The sequence below is a fragment of the Hylobates moloch genome, unplaced genomic scaffold (genome assembly GCF_009828535.3).
Source record: "Hylobates moloch isolate HMO894 unplaced genomic scaffold, HMol_V3 SCAFFOLD_15, whole genome shotgun sequence".
In the NCBI taxonomy this organism is placed as follows: domain Eukaryota; kingdom Metazoa; phylum Chordata; class Mammalia; order Primates; family Hylobatidae; genus Hylobates; species Hylobates moloch.
Genome location: NW_026652290.1, coordinates 30,792,618 through 30,814,499, shown reverse-complemented (window position 1 = coordinate 30,814,499; position 21,882 = coordinate 30,792,618). Strand labels below are relative to the sequence as shown.

Below are 21,882 nucleotides of genomic sequence, written 5' to 3'. Positions count from 1 at the left end.
GCTGCAGTAGTTAGCATGAAGTGGAGTCACTATGGAAAGATATGTGACCTATTGCTAAGTCAGAACTATATACAGAGCTATGGCACTTACAGAAAAGCAAAACTGCTGTGTAAGTACACACACACACACACAGACTGCAGATTAAGAGTCCAGGAAAACGCAAACTCCTACTTCAGTGAGGAGGTACGATTAAGACAGAACAATTTGATTTGAAACAAATACAGTTTAAAATAAATCTACAAGACCATATTCATGTATTGCTCACCCGATTGAAAGCATTAACAGATTATTAGTCTGAAACAAAGCTGAGTCTGTCTTCAACTTCCCAGCACTTAGGGTAAAAGTGCCAAATTATGTACTTACTTATTAGGATTTTATCACCTGTATCCCCAAACCAGGCTTTAATTTCTTTCACTCATTCCTAAGGCAATTCCCATCCACCCTGCATGACAGGAGCTGGGAACTTAGCAGTTCCTGGTCATCATTTCACACCCAGGGTCTAGGCACGTTTGGGTGACCCCTTTGACCCTGAGCAGCTGCTGCAAACAGGCCCTTTCTATTATGGGGTTGATGGGGTAAGATGGCTGGGCACCTGCCATATCACTCAACACAGTGCAGAGCCGGCTCCTAATACACTTCCCTGCCCCCACAACTCCCCACCCAAGTGCTGAGTCATATCTGACTGTGCAGGCAGAATATTTTGCGCACCAGCCACATCGAAACTTCAAAGACTCGTTTGCTTTCAAGTGTACTGCACAGATTCGTCTTCAAGCAAAAATACGTAAGAGCTACACACAGCTACATTTTATGACTGATAATAGCAGATGTGTGGGTGTGTACATGTTCATATATAATTTCAGCTGTTTCTCTGACATTTTGTGCAAACAAATCAAACGCTCACCAAAACTAGTTGAAAGTTTTATTTTTATAAAATTAACATAAAAGATTGTTTAAAAATCTGCAGTTATTTACAGCAGTATTGCACAAGTAAAGTGGCAATTACCCTGTCAAAATTCATCAGTGCAAAACACAAGTAAGCCAGGGAAACTGCAATACAAATGCTACATACGCTGGGTCCTAGAAAACAGGTTAGTGATGGATCAGTATAGACAGATCAGTGCTATTTATAAGTGGGTACCTGATGAGTTCTGATACAGTAACTAATGGTCACAGAATCTGGACATAAAACATGAGAGTTTCTATAGTCCGAAATTCCCAAATAAAAGTAGTCAAGTTACTTAGCTGGGAGCTTGACGATGCTTCTTACACACAATGCTGTTTACAGTAGACCCCAACTGATTTAGCGTCATGTGTAGACACGTTCCCCCCCACCCCACATGTGCACGTGAGCGGACACACACAGGCACCAGGCTAAATCAGCAGGGATGGCAGAACCACCTGCATGGAACCACCACGAAGTCTCCTTAAAGCTCCCATGAGCTTTCACATCTTGACACCCAGTCCAGTGGGGCCCCAACCTCCCCTGAAGGAGATGGAGAATCGGAAGGAGGGCATTGACCCGAAGAAGCAGGCTGACCAAATGCAGTGACCGAATGAATGGGGCGTGGGGAGAGCTGTACAGTTAATTAATTAGCTCCTGAAGGCAAGTTAATCCAACCTCAAAGCACACAAGTCGCACAGCAGGTGGGGGAAAACCCAACTACTCACAGTTGTCCACAAGGGGTTAGTGGCCTGAGGTGGTCCTTAGGCAGGAGCCACCTGTCCCACCTGTTCCCTTGTCCTGCCTGGCCCTAGCCCTGAACAACTGCAATGCAGCACCTCTGGAAGTGGCACATTTTAATTTTTTTCTAAACACTGAGTTGTCAGGGAAAAATTTTCAATAGAAAAATCCTTCCCACCTGCTGATAATACTTTGGTTTTTTTGTTTTCCTAAAGATAAAGCCTGGAGTCAGCAAAATTTGCTTGCATGATAAGCTAGTTGCTTTGGAACAAACAGAAGGTTGCTGGGTATTTCTTGCAGTAGAATTTTGTAGCCTGCCAGACTGAGTTTCTCACTGGCATCAAACACACACTTCATCATAAGGGCGGCAAAGCCCAAGAATTGAAACCCACTTGACTGGAAATACCAGGACCCAAAGCTGGAGAGCCACCCTGGAGGACCATGTGGTCTGCAGTGAGCTCTCCAGTCACCCCCAACACCTCTCAGGAGTTAACTTCGTGGGATGGCGGGGGGTGGGAGACAGGGATGTTAATACTTTTCAGAAATTAAGACATTAAATAAGCAGAAAATAAATATACAATATTTCTACAAGTTACAGCATTATGAAACAGTAGGACACATCACACAGAAAAATAATCTACAATATTTACAATCCTTGATTTTGAAAAAGTTTAGAAAAACAGTGATTTTTTTTTTTTTACTTATTTATGCTGTACAAAATTTTACAAGAAAGGTAAAGGAAACACAATTGCACACAGACATTTGGCTCAGTTGGTAAGTAATATGACCTACGAATCTAATAAATACTCACAATATATACATTAAGAAGGGGAAACGGCAGACAATTGTATTCCACTATATTTTTTTAATCAGAAGGAATTTTAAACTTGATTTCTCCACAACCCCCACCCCCAAAATTCTTCATCAGCTGGTTTCTGGGAAGGACATTTGAAGAATCACTCATGAAACTATTTTTTGTGTTTATTGCGTTTCTGTGTTAAGTCACAGGACACTTTTTACAAACCTCACATAGGAAGAGGTTGTCAAGGCACAAAACCTGCATTAAGTTTCCAAAAAGGGGATTTAATTATTTTTTCTACAAAAACGTTTTTAAAAAAAGGTAAAAATGTATACCCACAGGAGGCATACTTTCTGCAGAGGCATCTTGATAACCAGATACATACAGTACAGAGACATCCAGTCATCGCTTTAAGTTCTGGTGCCAACAGCCTGTTCTTTAATACTCCTACAATTCATAGAATCTCTAATTTCCTCAGGAACTGTTTCCACAGCCAGCCTGGAGGCCACCAGGCCAGAGGGAAATGCGCTCGTGTGATGCACACAGCCCCTGGGCAGCACAGGGCAGGGCCTCCCGTGCCTGGCCCAGGGCTGCACCCAGTGTGTGCTCCCAGGGGCTGCAGGGCTGAGAAAACAGAGTAAAGTGCTCTAGTCAGGAGACTGGCACATGAGTACAGCGATCCTGGGAAGGGGCGCCCAGATCCAAATACATCTTTGGTGTGTGTGTGTGTCCAGCAGGCCCACAGCTGCAATCCTACCACTGCTTGTAACCGTGGGCTTTGTGTGGCCCTACAAATGGGCTCGAGACACATCAGGGAACAAGCTGAGCTCCAACACAGCTTTAAAAATAAGTCAAAGTCCCAAGGAGATTCTTGGGGAAAGGAAATCTTTTAAAGTAAGAGTATTTGGAATGAAATCATCTCTACCTAAAGGAAAAAGTGAATACGCAATATATACATATATATATTTTAAATTATGAAGATACAAATGTTTAGATTTTTCCACCTAATTTAAATAACGTGAACATGCTGGCTCTTCTATTGGGCAAAACACTAGTTGCTGGCACTGCTGACTCATTTGAAAATTTAGTTATTTCTTTTAAAAGTTGTTTAATGATTGGAGTTTTCAAAAATTTTAAGAGTTACAGAGTTCACAGAATTGTCTTCCCTCCTCACTTTCACTGCTCCCTAACCTGACTCCTTCTTAGGTCTCCCTGGGTGTCTGCTGCCTCTGAAATGACTGATCAGTGTGTGGCTTCCTTCCATTGCACTCATAAGGAGCAGGCACAGAGAAAGAGCACCCTCACTACATGGCTGGGGGCACGAGTGGCCTGACAATATCCAACTGTCCTGGAAGAATGAAAAAAACAGACTTCTGCCCAGAATTCTTCTTCTATGGTGCTGGTGGAAGTGGGATGAAGCCTATGTTTCAAAGTGAATTTAAAGGAGTGAGGCTAGTGGACTGCGAGTTGGACTAAAATGCAGGAGGCCAAGCAAATGGCCATCAGAAGCCCTGTCCCAGGCCTGTGCCAATTCCCATGAGGGCGTGAGCTGGATGCTGCAGCTGGACTCTGCTGTAATGGACACAGTGGCCCTCTGGGACCTGATGCTGACAGTGCATTCTGTGACCATGGGAAGGCCTGCAACCAGAAAAGCCAGCAGCACAAAGGGGCGTAGCACTTGTCTGTTGTTATTACTGCTATTGCCTCTTCAGAATACTTCCCAATAACATGCTCATTGAAATGGAATGAAAACCAACACCAAATGCTTCCCAGTTAATAACAGATCGCTCAAACTGTGCAAGATACAGGCAGATACTAACTCTTGTTCTGACTCAATTTCACTTTATCATGAAAATACACTGGACCAAATGTATGCATCTGAGTCCAGACTGGAGGTGCATCACAAAAAGTGATGAGGAAAGACGCAAAAATAGTCTGAAATTTTGCCACAGATGCAACTGAATTTATAAAGGTACGTAAATATTTACAAATGGGACTGGCATATCCATGCAGGCTGACAACAGACCCTCTGCCCTTTTAATCAACTGATTAAATCAAAAGAACTCTTTTGGTATTAAAAATAATTTAAAAAGGTCAAACAGGCAATAGTAGGGAAGGGAGGGAGTATATCACACCTCTCCCTGTTTAAAAATTCTGTAATCTCTAAAAATAAACTAAGGCAGCTTTTTAAGTTAGCTGGCTCAGTTTCTACTGCAGGGTTTACATAATCCCCTGAGAATAGGCCATAGGTTCTTAAAATTTTAATACAAAAATTATTCACAAATTGGTTAAAAAGTTTCCATTTCCTTTTTGAAAAACCTTATTGAAGGTGAGGGGGAAAATACACTGCATGTAAACACCATTCTTACACAAAATCCTGCTCCAAAAAACCATGGATTGTACATTAAAAAGCAAAGAATGCTCCTTCCTTTACATTCACAACAAACTTCCATTAGAAATTCTGCTGTGTGGTGATGAACAGAAAGGTAGTCCCATCCAGCTCGGTGTCTTCTGAACATGTCACCTGCCCCTCCACGAGAGAACCTCTGGCTGCCTAATAATGGCACCAGCAGACCGCGGTGCTGGGTCTTGTTGGTCTGAACAAGCAAAATGTCTGCACGGAGCCGTAGCTGGGCTCCGCAAAGAACCTGTCAATGCATTCTCCACACGAGGCGGACAATGTAACGTAACAGTCGTAAGATAACCATTCGTGGGTGGTCTTCGGCTGCTTGGTAATTATTCAAAAATACCTGAAACAACAAAAGGAAAGCTTCTTAGTTTCTCCCTAATTTGGGGGTGGGGAGGGGTGGGAGCCCATATTTAAGCGAACAACCAATCCCATCTTAATCACTATGAAAGGCACCTCTTCAAGAGCACTGTGTCACAAAGCATGATTCCTCCCCGAGATTGTGAAGAAAACTTGTTTTCATTTCCCTGCAAAGGGTAAGACATCCCTACATAAAAGGCAGGCATACCAATGATTTACTCCTTAAAAGAGAAAAAAATAAATAAAAGGCACCCAAAAGAATGTTTGAAAAATTCAAAGAGGATGTAAAGCAACTATCTTACCACCCAAGTTAATTGACATTCAAATATGCTGCAGATTCCCCCAGGGGTGAATTTCTGGTAGCTGTAATTTATTTGAAAAACCTGTGATTTGAAGTAATCTGCCCTAAGAAGCTAAATAAAAGTCAAGCAGTGATGCGCCATCCTGCCTCTGGCTGCTTGGCTACGATAAACACTGTGACCCAGAGGGGTGCCCATGGTCACAGACACAGGCAATGTCAACCCCCATCCTCCCACCCTCTCTGTATGGGGAGGAAAGAGCAATCCAGAACATAAAAAAGCCTCTGTGCCAGTGACCAGCATATGTTTGTTACAAGCTGAGAAACTGTTCAAAAGGAAATCACCAGCTTATTCAATGTTTTCAGGGTCCTCAGGTCTTCCACAGCGCCCACTTTCAGGTTCTAATCCATTTTGTGGGTAAGTGCAAGGTATAAACTCAGAGTCACCAAAGGTGGTGGCAACACAACACATCAACCTTGACGCCATGAGCTACAACCTGGTTCACTGTTCAAGTCTGAAATCTGCCCTGGACATTTCTTAATGACTAATCCACACGAGATGGGGCTACGTGACTGTCTCTCCACAAACCCCCTTATCATTGGGTGAGGGATACCTCCAACACACCGTCGTGGGAACCACCGGCTATGAATCAGGCTGAGACAACTGTCCCCTCAGACCCCGAACAGCCCCCACAGACACCAGCCGCAGCTGCAGCTCCACTGTTTACACAAGCTCTGCCGCGCTTGTTTGACAGAATGGGATTGTGATAAGGCCAGGGCATTTCCCCTTTTCCTTCCATAACAAGATTGGAGGAAATCAGCTTTATGTAAGCAATTCCTGTAGAGGCACTCTGTAACCACAGTCTGTGATTTTTATCTGTTTTACACACAAGATTGCTTTGTTTTGATTTAACTTTCAAAATTACTTTGCTGCCTCTGTGTGTGAATAATTTAGGGGAAGGTTAATTTTAGTGTAGACTAATATTAATAGGTTGAAAGAGACTTATTCAAAATAAAACCACAAACTTACTAAAATGAAGAAAGTGTATGCTGTGATGGGCTAAGTAATCAATCCAGGCAGAGAAGTTTTGTGCCAACCTGGTGTCATTGCCATGCTTGGTGTGGCCAGAAAATGGGGCTGACTGGGTGTCCACAGTCAACAGGACACCAATGATGGGGCTGGGTCAACATGAAGGGCAGACCTCAACTGCTGACACTTGGTAAGTTTCATATTCCAGCACTGGCAGTGTCCAAGGGAAGAAATCTCCTGCCCACTCTTTGAGGGCAGCAGGAGGCTGTGACCAAGCTTAAGTAGAAGTCACCTCACGAGAGAATCTTTCCAAGGTTTTTAGAGTTCCGCTTTCATCTCAAATGTAAAGGATATGGGGTATTCAAAGACATGCTGGAGAGGGTGGGGAAAATGCAGGAAATTTTGGCAAAAGTTACACCCAATCCCTGACTCATGAGAAGATGCTACAGCATCCCAGTCTGCAAGGGTGCGGGGATGCCTGCCCTCTCAGGTGGTGGGCATGACAACATGGCACACGCTTTTAAGCTGACAAGCAATTGCTTTTGGACGACATTCAACAGAGGAAGCCATTACCACGGATTCAAAGAGCTGTGCCAGCCCAGAAAGCATTTGACAGCTGGCACGGCTGGCTGGAGCTGCCGTTGGCTCGAATCGTATGCCCGTACTGCAAAAGACAGCTGGAGGATGGGCAGCCCCTACCTCTGCAGACTGGCTGCCCTCTAATACCTGAAGCCATAAAAATTACTGCGGCTTATAGTCGGGGCCTGGTGACACTAAACTGGGGCAAGTGGCCAAAAGCTGCAGTGGGGCAAAGACGCAGAACTAGGACTGATGGCTCAACGCTGCTCAAAGCTCCAACAGCTTCAGCCAGCTCCAGTGAAATCTCCCTGCGATCTAGATACTGAGGAACGGCTGCTACAATTCAGCTCCTAAACCAGGGCCTTTGGTTTTGGGGTGGTATAAGGGGTCAGGAGGGAGTCTGAAGCAATTAGAGAAAGCCCCCTAAGATGGAATGTACTGGTGAAAGGTCAAAGTAAGGGCCCACCCAGTGGCTTCTGCCCAGGGTAGCACATCTAAGATGGAATTGGAAAGTCAGGACTAAAAATGACAATCCCTGTATTGTAGGGGAGTTGCCAGTTAAAGGCAAGTATGACACTAAGACTGAGCCAGGAGCTGTCATTTGCAGTGTGAGTGGTCCCTCGCATCTAATATGGGCTAAGACAATAAACAACACCCGTAAGAGGAGCATCAGCAGCCATGCCTGGACCGTCTTCCCGAGACCTGCTGTCTGCAGAGCTGGCCTCCCGCCTAGTGTCCAATAAGTCTGTGTCTGCTACAGTGGTTCTTAATCAGGTGGAAGTGTATCAAAAGTGCATTTAAGTTCTGCCACTCCCAAACTGGGTAATATAAAAAAGACAGACTGTCTTTCCTGATTAAAAGCATTTTTTAAAAAAACTATTAAAATAAATACAATCAGGGAAGATGCTCCACTCCCTCATGAAACTTCTGGGTATCCTCCTGTTTATGGGCTGAACTGTAAACTGTGTCCCCTCAATTCATCTGTTGCAGTCCTAACCCCTGGACCTCAGACTGTGACTGTAAGTGAAGACAGGGTCATCAATAAGGTGATTAAGTTAAAATGAGGTCACTGCGGGGTGGGCTCTAATCCAAGGTGTTCTTATAAGAGACAATCGGGACACAGAAACCCACGGAGGGAGACCACGTGAAGACACAGCGGATGATGGCATCTACAGGACTGGAGGCTGAGTCGGCCCCATGATCACAGACTTCCAGCTTCCAGAACTGAGAAAAATAAACTCCTGTTGTGTGAGCCACCCAGTCTCTAGAACTCTGCACAGCAGCCCTAGCTGACTAATACACCCTTTCACTGATACTCTCAGTCTGTCACTGAGATGCTGTCAATCTGTTTGAGTGAAAACAATCCTTCTTACAGAGTTGGGTAACTCTGTTTTAGTCTAAATTGCAAAAATACTTTAGAAAGATATAGTAACTCATTTGGGTGAAGGAGATTATTTTTAAAGACCAAATTTGCTAGTAAGTTACAACTGAAGTGACCATATACTACAGTTCTCTCCTCTCTCACCCTTTCTCTACACAGACACACATACACACAATCACAAGTGCACAAAGAGGAGGGCCCCACCCAGTTGGGTACTGTGACCTCCATAGCCTAAATCAAGAGCTATATGAGGACTGGGTTACCTGGAGGTAACTGCCTTTTGCGGCCATCCCATCTGTCCAGAAGATGACTCCTTCAACATTCACAACCTTGTGCGTCCCTCCAGGAACCAGTTCCTGACAGCCCCTGCCCCTCTCAGGGTAAGGGGCTCCAGTGGCCCTGTTGCTGACCGGCATCGGGTGGGGGTCTGACTTCAAGGCACGTGTCTGTGTACCCACTAGGTCTGATGGTAATAGCTGTGTCGCCAGCACAAAATAGTAAACAAGATAATAAAGTAAGGACAATACAGAGGCAAATAAAATGAGAGGGAAAAAAACCACTGGCCAGAGAGGAAGTGGGGGAGCCAGGGCAGGAAGGCACCAGGGTGAATCCCCACATCGAGCCCCAAAGGAAGAGGAGAATTTCTTAGAAGGACAAGAGGAGAATGGGCAGTGCAGGTGGAGAGAGAAGCTGGGCAGAGGCAGCAAGGCCAACAGGCAGAAGGGGCCAGCAGTTCAGTAAAGATAATCTAAGTAGTGGATAAGTATTTATCATAAACCAGAAGGAAAAATATGCCAAGTTGCAGGATTGCTCCCCCATAGACTGTGCCCTCTAAGTGTAAAGGCATAGGATTCTGTCTCTACAAGTTTCCTCAGCATAGACTTAGGCAGTCTTTCTCTGAAGATATGAACAATGCCCTTTGAGATGGTGTCGAGCATTCAACAGGGAATTCCTAAATAGTTCTTCACATGTCCCCATGACACCAGATGGCACAAGCTCATCTGGGTGGCAACTGGGGAGGAGCTGAGCCACAGGAATGCCCTAGCGTGGGGTTCCTGCTGCCTTGCCAGGGGCTGGCACTGCCACTGCAGCCAGGAACGTTAAGTGCAGGGCAGGAGAATCTTCAATTTACACTTGGGATGACCAATTAAGTTAATGGAATTTAATGACATTCTAATGCCAAAATAACCACAGAACAACACTCTCTTGCTCAGTCCAGGGAAGCAGATGCTTGGAAAACAATAGAGGCCCTGGCCCCAGGGAACTGGTCAGGTTGAACACCAGACACCTATAGAATGCAGCTTTGGATTCAGCTTCACTCTCCAACAGTGAGAGGAGTCGCACCTTTGAAAAGCTGCCTAGGGCACTCCAGGCCTTTAGACTTTGTGTGCCCAAGCTTGGGGATGGAAGAACTGCCATGGCCACCACTAAATGAAATAACCTAGCCCATGCTTTTCAGTCCCTACAACGACCCTGAGTGCCAGGGTAGCATTCCTTATGCTGTTTTGCAGCCAGTGACTACAGAGGTCAAGCAAATGACTCAAAGGGCAGCTCAAGACAGTGACAGGACAGGACGGGTACTCTTGGCCCACATGAAGATGGAATGCCAGAAGCAGGAAAGAAGTTAAACGAGAGATCTCAGGCCAGCATCTTCCCTCCTCGCAAGCCCTGTGCCTGTGCCTGTGCCTGTGCCGGGAAGGGCCCGTTGCTCCTCAGACCTGAAGGGGGCCTTGTTTCAGGCTGAGCTGAGGCCACAGAGGTTCTGGAGTGAGAACTGAGAATCACTAAGTGATTCCTACAGTGCAGCTCAGAATACAGCCCACTCATCCATGCTCCAAAGGCAGGGCTGACACTCACTGGGCCAAAGGACTCAGTAAGTACAACACAGACCTAGACATAGCATGGCTCAAGGGGGACTTAAATTAAAAAAGCACAAATGTGTATAACACAATTTAAAAAAAAAAGTTGAGATCAGACATGACATCAAGGAGTTATCCTGGGAACCAGGGGTGAGATGTGCTGTAAGAGAGCCACAGTTTAGTTAAGAGTTCCCTGGCAGTCAAAGCAACAAGGGAAAAACGACAATTTCATTGTCATATCAAAGCAAGCTCAATTCCTAATTCTAAGAGGCATTCAAAAACAAGGTATACCTATAGAACTCTGAGATGCACAGGAATTTAACTTACTCAAAAACTTGTTTCTTACAGAATTTCAACACTAAAGGTGTCCTGAAACTTATATATATATTTGTTTATATATATACTATAAATTATTATATATTATACATTATATATAATAGGAGGCTGAATTTTGGACTGTGAGACCAGGAAGGACAGAGGGAACCTCTGCTCCAGGCTCAGGCAACTGAGGAAGCAGTCTCTCTCTGGTTGGTGTCTGATCCCCACAGGCTGCAGAAGAGAGGGCCTGAGAATACCCAGGGGCTGTCACGGCATCTTTAGAGTCACTCAGGTGGCAGGTTGGGACACGGAACTAGGAGTCGCCCCCCTGATTCCGTTAGAACTACCACTCCACTACCCGTTCATAACCCAGCAGTCTAAACAGCATTTTAACTGGCAACTGAGTGACACAGAGGTCAGAGAGAAAAAGGCCCAGCACATAGTTGAGCATGAAGTGGAGCTCTTCAGGAAGATCTGGTCTCTCTCCACTTTCGGACCAACAACCACAGTCAAATGGCAGCTAAGCTGGTATTTCAGTGCTGGTTCCATATGCTTGCTGTTTTCAGGTGTCAGAGGAGATTGCTACAATACTGCCCAACACCAAATCCACTTTCTATTCATCACCAAGGCAACAGGGATATTTGCATAGCTTGTGCCTGCTGTGCTTTGATGTCACCACAGCTGGGGAAAGGGTACTGGGAAGTTCCCTCCCAGATGCATGGTACCTTCACCCCAAACCAGGAGAGCACTCTCCCCTAGCGTTACAAAGCTTTGGGTGCGGCAGCTGATCTGCTATGGTGACAATGTGGTCTTCAGAAGTCAGATAAAAACTACATTTGCATAAACCAAACTTTTATCCTATTTTTGACACACTATTTCAAAGAAATTATGATAGTTAAGGCTTCTTGTGAGACAAATCTCTTCTCCAGTGAATGTCCAGGTGAGGCTGTGCACTGAGGCTCTTCAGGCAGCACAGCACAGCCCTCCACTTGGTAGGTCTCTAGCCTGTCAGACTCCAGACCTGGTGCTGGCTAAAGTGGGGAACAACTCCTGCCTGCCACTTCTGAAATCGTCAAGTGTTCTACGGCCAACCACAGAGAAGACCCAGATTGTTCTGACATCTGTGTGAGGCACCAGTAGTTGGAATATTCGATTCAGAGAAGAAACACACTGTTCCAAAATGTTCCAGCCTCAGAAAAAAGCTAAGTGAGACATAACATAGTTTAACCACAACTAAAACCTCTCCACTTTGTTTCAGGTGGAAGTCTCGTGAAGGATGATATGAGAAGCTTATTATTTTTGAACGTCTGCAGTAGGGCCAAGCCTTAGTTTGTGTGCATCTTCATTTCCTCCTCAAGAGATTTAAAAAAAACCCCAGTTAGACGTGCCAAAGTCCCCTTCCAGGCACCTGCATCTCCTTCCTCATGGTTATGTGTTAATGGCCTTGATCCAGAGCTGCAAGGCAGCCCTGCAGGTGTAGGCACCTGCCAAACAGATGAGCACTCACACGTGGTGCAAACAAGCACAAGTCCTTTAGCCCGATGCCCACCCAGCCATTTAAACACACACCAGTGCCTCAGCCTCGTCTCATATTTGCCTACACCCAGACACAGCATGTGCAGTAGGGTCAAACACACAACTTGTTTAAAAAGCAGTTCCAGAGTATTTAAAAGATAGACAGGTGAACAGAGTTCCTGGCATCTCCCTTTCTAAACGCTGAAGACCCATTGAAAAATGTTTCAATTACAGTTCAAAGTGAGAGGAAACAGAATTATGGTAACAGGTGATAATAGCAATTTTCTAGCTCCATCTCTAAATGTTCTTACTTAATCTTCACTACATGCCTAAGGGATAGACCAGAAAATGGGCCTCCTAAAGGTTAAGGGTAGAGCCAGGGTTCTAGGTCTGACCCCAAAGTCCCCACCCTTCTCTGTGAGTCATGTTTTCCTACAAGATCACACTTTGGCTTCAACGAGTAACAGAAAGCGCTTGTTTGGAAAACCAGCAATCCATAGTCCACACAATCCCAGCCACATGTTCTCCTGGAAGTCTGAGGGGAAGAACCAAGGAGATCATCACCTCTGGCCATTGTACTTGTGGGATGGAAACGGGGTGGTCTAAGACAGGCAAGGAAGGCTCCTAAACCCAAACACTGAGCTGCCTCCTGCAGCTCTAAGGAAAACTCTTGCTGAACCTGAAAACTGTGCCACTGATCAATGGCAGGTACCAATTTATCTAAGCTCCCATGACTGCTTTTGTTATGAAAACTGACATTCTATAAACTCATGTGAGTGAAGTGTGGGGTAACCTATCATTGCATGAGTTAGGTCTAATTTGAATTTAATACCTGATGTGCAGATTTCCACGATTCTTTTCACAGCCAGTAACAGAAGGCAACTTCTTTTACTAAACTCCAACATTCAATTAATGAAGATCTACAAAGTATGCTGAGAATACATATGCTTGGGTTTGTGTTCAGTTTGTGCAATTACGAAGCAGGCTAAACTTTAGTCCTTGCCTTTGTATATTATTCACAGAAGAATGACTACCATTTATAAAAACAAGAATGAGATAGCACTGGGGATTTCACTTCTCAAGAAGGAGAGCATGTAAGTATTTCAAATTCATACAGAGTACAGGAAAATGCTAATGTAATGACACGTTAAATTCTTTCCATCAAAATCAGTCTGCAAGTCACCTTCTCAACTCTACTTTGTCTGATTCAGGGCTAGATTTTGGTCTACATGCACTTCAATCAATTCATGTCTGCACATGCCCTGGACAGAGTAGGAAGTAGGCAGTGTAAACAAAAGATCACTGTTTCTTGTAATCAAACAATGAAAGGGTTTTCATTCACTGCAGCCCACCACCAGGACATGCCCAGGTCAGAGTTAGCCAAGAGCAGTGTTCCTGCACATGGAGTGACTTGAGCTGGACAACCTGACTGTGAAGAACCTAAAAGCCACAGAAGGTAAACAACTCCAGCTTCAGTACTAGGGGTGATGGAGGGGAAAGAGGGAGGCATGTTGGTTGCAGAATGGGTCCAGTTATTCCAAGAGCAAGCATTTTTACATTCTAAGGGCTTCTGATTGCAGCCCCGGCCCATGGTCAAGACTCCCACCCAAATAGACACTATCCTTCCAGTGCCTCTGTTCCACATCTACAGAGGATTGCAATCTACACTTGCTGGCACTGCATCCAGCAGATGAATCGGCACATGCACTCACATAGTTTGGGTGATGAAAGAAACCGGCAACGGCTACTGAAGAACAGTCTGGCTGTCTTGGGCTGACACACTCACTTACAAGGAAGAGAAGGTGCAGGCTGCAGAAATACAAACACTGCACTACTCAGGTAAAGGCAAGCTGCTCACTTTCTCACAAATTCCAAAATAAAGATTTAGCTTCTCAGAGAACTTCTCTTCCCTCCATGCCCATTAACATCTCTGTGCTACCTAGCCTTTACCAATAGCCTCCCTACTCTCCACTAAGGAGTCTCACAAGCTTGGAGTCTTTTAAGAGTGCCCTGCACAGCAGACCTGCATAGGAAGAGCTGTGAGGGTCAGTGGCCCTCTGGCCATAGTTCATTCTGCAACAAATGACTTTTAGGAGCTCCACGACCTTCACAGCCCCTGGGCTTTGTCCCACAACTGGTTCTCCCTGTGCCTGCACTACTGGTGCCTCCCGCCAAATCTTTAAGAATCTGAGCATCAAAATAAATATTGAGAGTAACGCACTGCAGCCCACTGAATAAAACAGGAATCCATGAATCCAAGTTGTTATACCAAATAACTATGTAAGAGAGAAAGGAAAGCTCTTCGTCCTTTATAAGCTCTGTCCTATTACAAATGGAAAAGTACTAACTTCAAGTGGAAGACACCACCTTGGATCAAAGTGAACCTCATCAGTAACAGGACAAATGGACATATTGTGCCTCCTGCTGTGCCACACTGAGGACACATCACCTCTGGAGTGCTCCTGTCAGAAATGCAAAACCTGAGTCTCATCATGCAGAAATATCAGATAAATCAAATTCAGGGAGTCTGTAAATTACAACTGCCCTGATCCTTCAAAAATGTCACTGTCATAAAAGACAAAGATAGAGGAACGGTTCCAAATTAACAGAGCCAGAGGTAAGACACCTGAATTCAATGCATGATCCTGCATTGGCTCTTGGGCCAGAAAATACATTTTTTCTTTTTTTCTCTGAGAAGGGCATTGTTGGGACAAGTGGTAAAATCTGAATAAGGTCCATAGATCAGATAATAGTTCTGTAACACTATTTGTGAATTTTGATAATTACACTACGGTTACATAAGGGATTACTCCTATTTTGGGGAAATATACACTGAAGTATTTTTAGTGTAGGAAAAGCAGTATCATGTCTGTAGTTTTTTCTGACATAAATTGTACATGTGTGCAAAGAGGGAAAACATGAAAACAAGTGGGGCAGACATAAAAGGGTGGTTCTTTGTGTTATTCTTGCAACATTTTTGTAAGTCTGAAATTATTTCAAAATGAAGTTACCAAAATCCACTGGAGTAGTAAAACTCCGACTGAATAGAGGGGCCAGGCCGTTCAGCCTGGCAGGGTCACCTGGGAATGACACTGCATCAGGAGAGAAGAGGGGACATGCACTGGGACTTTGCGCTCACCTGTGCCTCTCTCACCTCCTCCTTCAAGGATTCAGCCTCCACAGCTCCGTCTCAAATGCTTCCCCACTGCCCTTAAGTGGACTGAATACATGACAACTACACGACAACTTCCTCTATTTCTCTAACTGGAAAAACGGGAAAATATCCTGTCAGGCTTCGCAAGGCTCATGGCAATAAAAGACTAACACTTTAGACAAGGCATTGTAATAGCATTAAGCAAATAAAGACAGTCAACATTTAAAAGGTTAATATTCCATCCTAAAGCAGTGCAGTGAGATACACTCGCTTGCCAAGAGAGGATAATTCCCTTGTGCAGACAGCAGGTAATTTGAATTCATTATTTCCCAAAACGGCCTCCCATTACCTTCCCAGATTTCTGCCCCCAATATTAAACAATGGACCATTAAGTGTGATTCCAGACAATGGACTGTTTTTAATCTAACAAGTATCAAGACGGGTGTCTGTGGCTTTGAAGATCACGGTGTCACTATCCAGAGTATTATCCAGTGTTTTGAACTATTTTTTTTTTTTTTTTTTTTTTTAGACAGAGTTTTGCTCTTGTTGAGGCTGGAGTGCAATGGCGCAATCTCAGTTCACTGCAACCTGCGCCTCCCGGGTTCAAGCAATTCTCCTGCCTCAGCCTCCCGAGTAGCTGGGATTACAGGGCCCACCACCACACCTAGCTAATTTTTTGTACTTTTAGTAGAGACGGGGCTTCATCATCTTGGCCAGGTTGGTCTTGAACTCCTGACCTCAGGTGATCCACCCGCCTCGGCCTCCCAAAGTGCTAGGATTACAGGTGTGAGCCACCGTGCCCGGCCTTGTGTTTTGAGCTATTTATAAAATCTGAATATATTTACCTTTGTTTTAGAAGAATTGGGTTATAATCTAGAATCTATGCCTACTCCTTCCCCCCAATATCCCAGCCTACTAACAAAGCTGAAGTCCTTTAATTATTTGTGACTGTATTTTTGCACTGAATTATTTTTAAGATATGCAAAAGAAGATGCACAATGACAAAACCTTGTAAATACTGCAATCAGACAAATTTATTTTACCAAAAGCATGGGAACAATAGGTTGCATCTTATTGGAAACACAGACATGACCATCTTAAACATATGCTTAAACATTAAACTGTGAAATGACATTGGGAGAAGAGGAGGGGAGGCAGGCTATGAACCTGTTAGGTGCTGCTAACACATCCTCAACAGAGAAGCAAGGTAACAAAGACAACCCAGCAGCCTAGGTTTCATTTGCATGTGACTCAAACCATTCCCCACCTTGACAGCCTTCGCAAGAGGATGGCTGGGGACTGGGATGCACTCCAGTCCCCACGCCAGCCTTAGCCCATGTCTTGTCACTGACCACTCATGGCAGCCGTGGAGGTGCATCCACCAGGTCCATCTGGGCAGGCCCACAGGAAAGCCTTGTGGAGTCATGCATTCATACTGCATGCTTTAAAGAGAAACTTGTATAATATCCTTTAACACATCCAGCTCTGTGGTCAAAATCTCTAACAGAATCCGTGAGAATGTGAGAGCTTATCTCAGTACCTAGAGCTCTTGGCAGCAGGGGGACACTGTGGGCACCAGGCAAGGCCTACTGCTGCCTGTCTCTCTCAGGCAGCCCCATCTAAGGCAGATCCTGCCCCGAGGGTGTCTACAAAGCCCCTTCCAGACGGGAAGGAGACAGGCCTAGGGGATGGTCAGTTCATCACCTAGGTTCAGAGATGTCTCCATACCCATCAGAAATGATCTGTCCTGTTGGATTCTAGACACAATCCCAGAATCGGGACTCGAGTGTATTCACCTACCCTCTTAAAGGGACTCATGTCCTCCCCACTTTCATCCTGAATACACTGTGGTCCCACTTCTCACCAGTTCTTTCTAGTCAATCGATACAGCCACATCCAGTCACACACAGGAACACCAAAATCCCTTTAGGTAAACCAACACAGAAGAACTGGAGGGAATGGTTACTTCAGTGACAAGTTATAAAACCAACCAAAGTTCCAAAAAAAATTACCATTTCAGATCTAGGCTGGAAAGGAACATATGTTCTGTGAACTGGTTTATGTCAGGTGGAGGATGCCAGGAGTTTTGCCAGCTTAAGACAGTATTTTAAGAAATTCTTAAGTCCATCGATGTCACACTTCCCATTTTACAACAGAATCACTACTACAGCACGCTCCTCAAACACCCCCACAGAAAGGTAGGAAGATTCGATGTGTGTTTTAAAACATCCTTGACTCTTACAGAAATTCCATACCGAAGAACTGAAAGTGTCCTTTGTAATGGGAAAATGTCTATTTGTCTAAAAGAAGCCTAAAACACATTGTATAAAGGCAGAAAAATAGTAATTCAAAGGTAAAATCCATTTACTTAGCAACAATTAACTAAGCATGACCTCCCCTAGAAGAGAAAACAGATTAAAACAAAACTTTAAGAGGTACTTATATGAAACAACAATGTTCAGAAAAAAAAGAGCTAGAAGAGAAGGGGTAAGAATAAATGATATTAACAACTATAACATTTTCCACAAAATAAGAATTAGTGTCTTCTTTTTGGATGAATCAACTGAATACCTTTACATGAGGTGTTTAAAACTTTGTGAACAAGTAAATACACTATATCACACATTTGCTAGTGTACCCTTTAGCAGAAGCAGTCACAGGTGTTCCCAATGGTACTAACTCCTGGAGTCAAAGTCTACACATTTAAAAATGTCTCCCATGTGGCCAGGCGCAGAGGCTCACGCCTGTAATCCCAGCACTTTGGGAGGCCGAGGCAGGCAGATCATGGAGTCAGGAAATCGACCCCATCCTGGCCAACATGGTGAAACCCTGTCTCAACTAAAAATACAAAACTAGCTGGGTGTGGTTGCGGGTGCCTGTAATCCCAGCTACTCAAGAGGCTGAGGCAGGAGAATCACTTGAACCTGGGAAGCGGAGGTTGCAGTGAGCTGAGATTGCGTCACTGCACTTCAGCCTGGTGACAGAGCAAGACTCTGTCTCAAAAAGAAACAAACAAAAGTCTCCCATGTGAAAAAGGTGTCCAAATGGTCACCTATATTGCCCCCCAGGTAAAACAAACAAAAAACACTGCTTCTACTAACTACAGAAGATGACACAGGCTAAAATTTTTTAAAAATCAAGAACATAGCTCAAAATAAGTGGCAATTATCTATAATATAAAGTTTTTATAGCCCAAATTACAGGCTATTGATTAGTGGCCTCCTAATACATTTCAATAATTAAATGTCCAAAGACAGCAATGGGCTCTGCAAGGGCAATGGCTACCTGCTTACTCGGGTCACCCTGCAAATTGCAGGAGAATCTTTTACGTGAGTGCTGGCATCGCTCCCATGCGCTAAGTGACAAAAGATGTTGTTTAAAAATTACCTTTAACTTTGACCTAAAATGCACAATGGGAGTGCAGAAACACACTACATGGATTGAAACCTATGTTAATAATATTTCTAGACTATCTCAAAGTCTATAAATAATCCCTTTCTTAGCATTGTTTTAAAGTCTGTGCTCATAAAACTCCTTTGCTGCCTCCTACTGTATTATTTTATTTAAGTGCCATTACTTAGTCATAAAACAAATGAAAAATGGGAAAGGAGAAACAATGAAAGGTCACAAGTAGGCAACAGTATTCATTTCCAGAATTAGCATGTAGTTACAACAAGTCACTTTGTCTTGTTTAAAAAATATGGTGTGGAAGGGGAGGGTGTGAGCAGAAAAGGGGGTAAAGAAAACATCATTACCCTCCTTGCATAGTAAGCGTTAAACTCGTCTCCGATACGCCGCAACTCTTGGGCAATCCATATCTCCGGGCGCATATCTGCAGGTTCAGCCTGCCTCATGGAAGCTGCATCAGAACAAAACAAAACAAAAATCAAATTGTGGTCCATGGATCACTGGGAAAGTTCCAAAGATAAGTCTCTAGAGGCAAGCCCATCTCACACACTTTCACATTTCTGGGAGCTCCCTGACTTCAAGAACTACAGCCATGTATTAAAGATTAGAGTGGCAGAGTCTTCTACATAACTCTGGTTAAAGAATAAGAGATATAGAATAAAATTTCCTTTTTCAAAACTGGAGATTCAGAATTGCAAGAACTGAAAACATTCCGACCCATTCATACACACTTCCATTTCAAGAAGTTACTCACAAGAAAATGGAAAATACTGCCAAAGAAATATGCTTGAAACATAATTATAACATAACAATTTAGTTTTCAGTAAAATAATCATTCTGATCTTATATTACAAGGTAAATATTCCTATATAACTTTCAAACGTCGTCTAAAAGCATGAGGTGAAATGGCTGTCCCATTCAAAGCAAAATAAGTGAAACCCTGAGAAACCTGAATGAGTTGGTTTCTATGAAAGTAGGTACAATGATACAGACAGCCGTCTTCAGAAGGGCTACCCCAGGGCCAAATGAAAGCATAATTGCATGTTTTGTCTCAATATTAATGCAGCCAATCAAGATGAGCTCAAGTCTGCAAACACCACATGGAGAGAAAACATGTTTTTGGGTCTAAGAGCAAATGCATTTTTGAAAGAAGAAGAAAGAGGGAGGACTGCCCTTTCATTAAGCTGTCACTAACATGCACACCCAGTACATTCATCTGTTTACTAATGAAACCATTAAAAGCCACGTGACAGCCAAAAATGAAGGAGAACAAAAATGTGAGTTGTCAAAAGATCCCATTATGCATTAGGAAGATTATATTCTCCATGTGCCACCAAGAGAGCATTACACTTAGAGGCGAACAGTTCAGTGTACAGGAAATGAGATAAAATTCTTGGATTTCCACCACCATTCACGTGTGACTTATGTTAACTTACTGTAAAAAGGGGCACACCGAACTCACAAACACACGTATTACGTTTTCACCAGAATAGGTAAAAACCTACGATAATAGGATTTTGCAATAAGAAGGAACATAACTTGCTGTTTTTTTAGTTTTGTAAAAGGCTGGTAAAACTGATAGTGATTCACAGCTCTATAAAAACACTTAAAAGTGAACACACTTTGAAGAGTTTTTGCCAATTCCTCTAAAATCTCTTGCCTCATCTTCTACCCAAGTGAATTTTACAACAATCCCAGAGAGACTGAGGGCCTAAGAGAGGCAGAATATCACACCACCCCTGTGGGGGTGGTGGAGGGGTAAAGGGGACACACACTGACCCGCTCCAGTTATCTGCACTTTGTGAATAAGCCAGAGGGAGGAACTGCTGTAGGAAGCCCTGGTGGAGAAGCACAAAGGCTGATGAAGAGGAAACTTTTAGGATGTCAGGCATGGCCTCTGAATACATCTAATCATACAAAATTTACTTTGATTGTACCTGTGTCACACAAATATTTCTAACAAATCTGTAAAAAGTCTTAAAATTAATTTTTGAACTAAACTGGGAGAAAACAAAACTTCTGGGTAGATGTGTTACCAGGTGATGCTGATGTCATAGTTGCTTTTCCTGGGTTTATTGCCCTTTAAAGAGCTACTCTTTTTAAGTGTTCTTTCTCTGATTTAGAAGCTTTTAACAAGTTAGCTCACCCTTAGGGGAAGAAGAAAAGTGTGTTTTGTTTGGGCACCCACTGCACAAGGGTCTCATGCAATCCTCCTAAAGGAGATGCGCCTACCCACAGGCACAAGTGAACATCCAGCCAGCAAGACACCATCACCCACCTCTCCTGAGCTTCAAGCTCCACCTGTTTCTCACTACACATGACTGAGAGGGAAAACTGCCTTCAGCCCCCGGAGTCAGAAGTGAAGAAAACACCAATCAAAAGGATATCTGTGAACTACAGATTGAAGTTTTATAAAGTTGGCAGACTGGTAAAAATTGCAGGCCAAGTTACCCAATACTTAATATATCAATGATATTCACAAATCCACTCAACAAACACAAACACTCACATGCCTGACATTGTTCTAGGAGGTGCTCTGGGTATAGCAACAAAGGAGGCCATGCCCTGCTCCCACGGGGCTTACCTTCTTGTAGATTAACCACTTGATTTCAACTAACTGCTAAATTTCTCTGGGACAAGGAGACATATTTTATACTTTTTATAAGACAAAACAAAAATAATTCCCCCAGTCAATTTCCCCTAACTCGTAAATAAAGTCCACTGGATTCTCTTTAACACTTTGACTTGTGTCTGTGGTTTAGAAGCTTCCACATGGCTCGTGCTTGGGCTGGCAATTGCAAACACCACCAAATACCATCAAAGGGGCAATGTCTGTCAGAAGCCAATCTATCAAAACTAGCACTTAGTGAATGCATTCCACCTAGCCAGCAGGTAGGAGCTTTTAACAAGTTAGCCAATTTCAACTTACTTAAGAGATAAATGCCCTGCTGGCTTTGGCAGAAGCAAATAAGCGAATGGCCTGTTTCTTGTACAAAAAGAAAAGTTCAGTAGTTAACATTAATTAGCCTAAATAAATTCATGGATATAAACACATCCCTAAGCTCTGGCAGGGAGAAATGGAGGGTGAGGGTG

At 43.7% G+C, this 21,882-nt stretch overlaps 1 protein-coding gene across 6 annotated transcripts in view; it reads right to left on the bottom strand.

The window, feature by feature from the left end:
- Nucleotides 1-779: 779 nt before the first annotated feature.
- Nucleotides 780-21,882, bottom strand: part of BCL2L11 (BCL2 like 11) — a 47,068-nt gene continuing 25,965 nt past the window's right edge. The window contains exons 4-7 of one of the 6 annotated variants that reach the window (XR_009209990.1): nucleotides 19,137-19,240; nucleotides 15,367-15,491; nucleotides 8,799-9,011; nucleotides 5,179-5,230 (exon numbers count right to left, since the gene is read on the bottom strand). Coding sequence is in view for 3 of the 6 variants with exons in the window: in XM_032177353.2 (XP_032033244.1) it covers nucleotides 5,132-5,230; nucleotides 19,137-19,240 (203 nt within the window). In the remaining 3 variants the exon portion in view is untranslated. Of the gene's footprint in view, nucleotides 5,231-8,798; nucleotides 9,012-15,366; nucleotides 15,492-19,136; nucleotides 19,241-21,882 lie in introns of all 6 variants that reach the window. The other 5 variants (XR_009209991.1, XR_009209992.1, XM_032177353.2 and 2 more) reach the window with 5 other exon arrangements.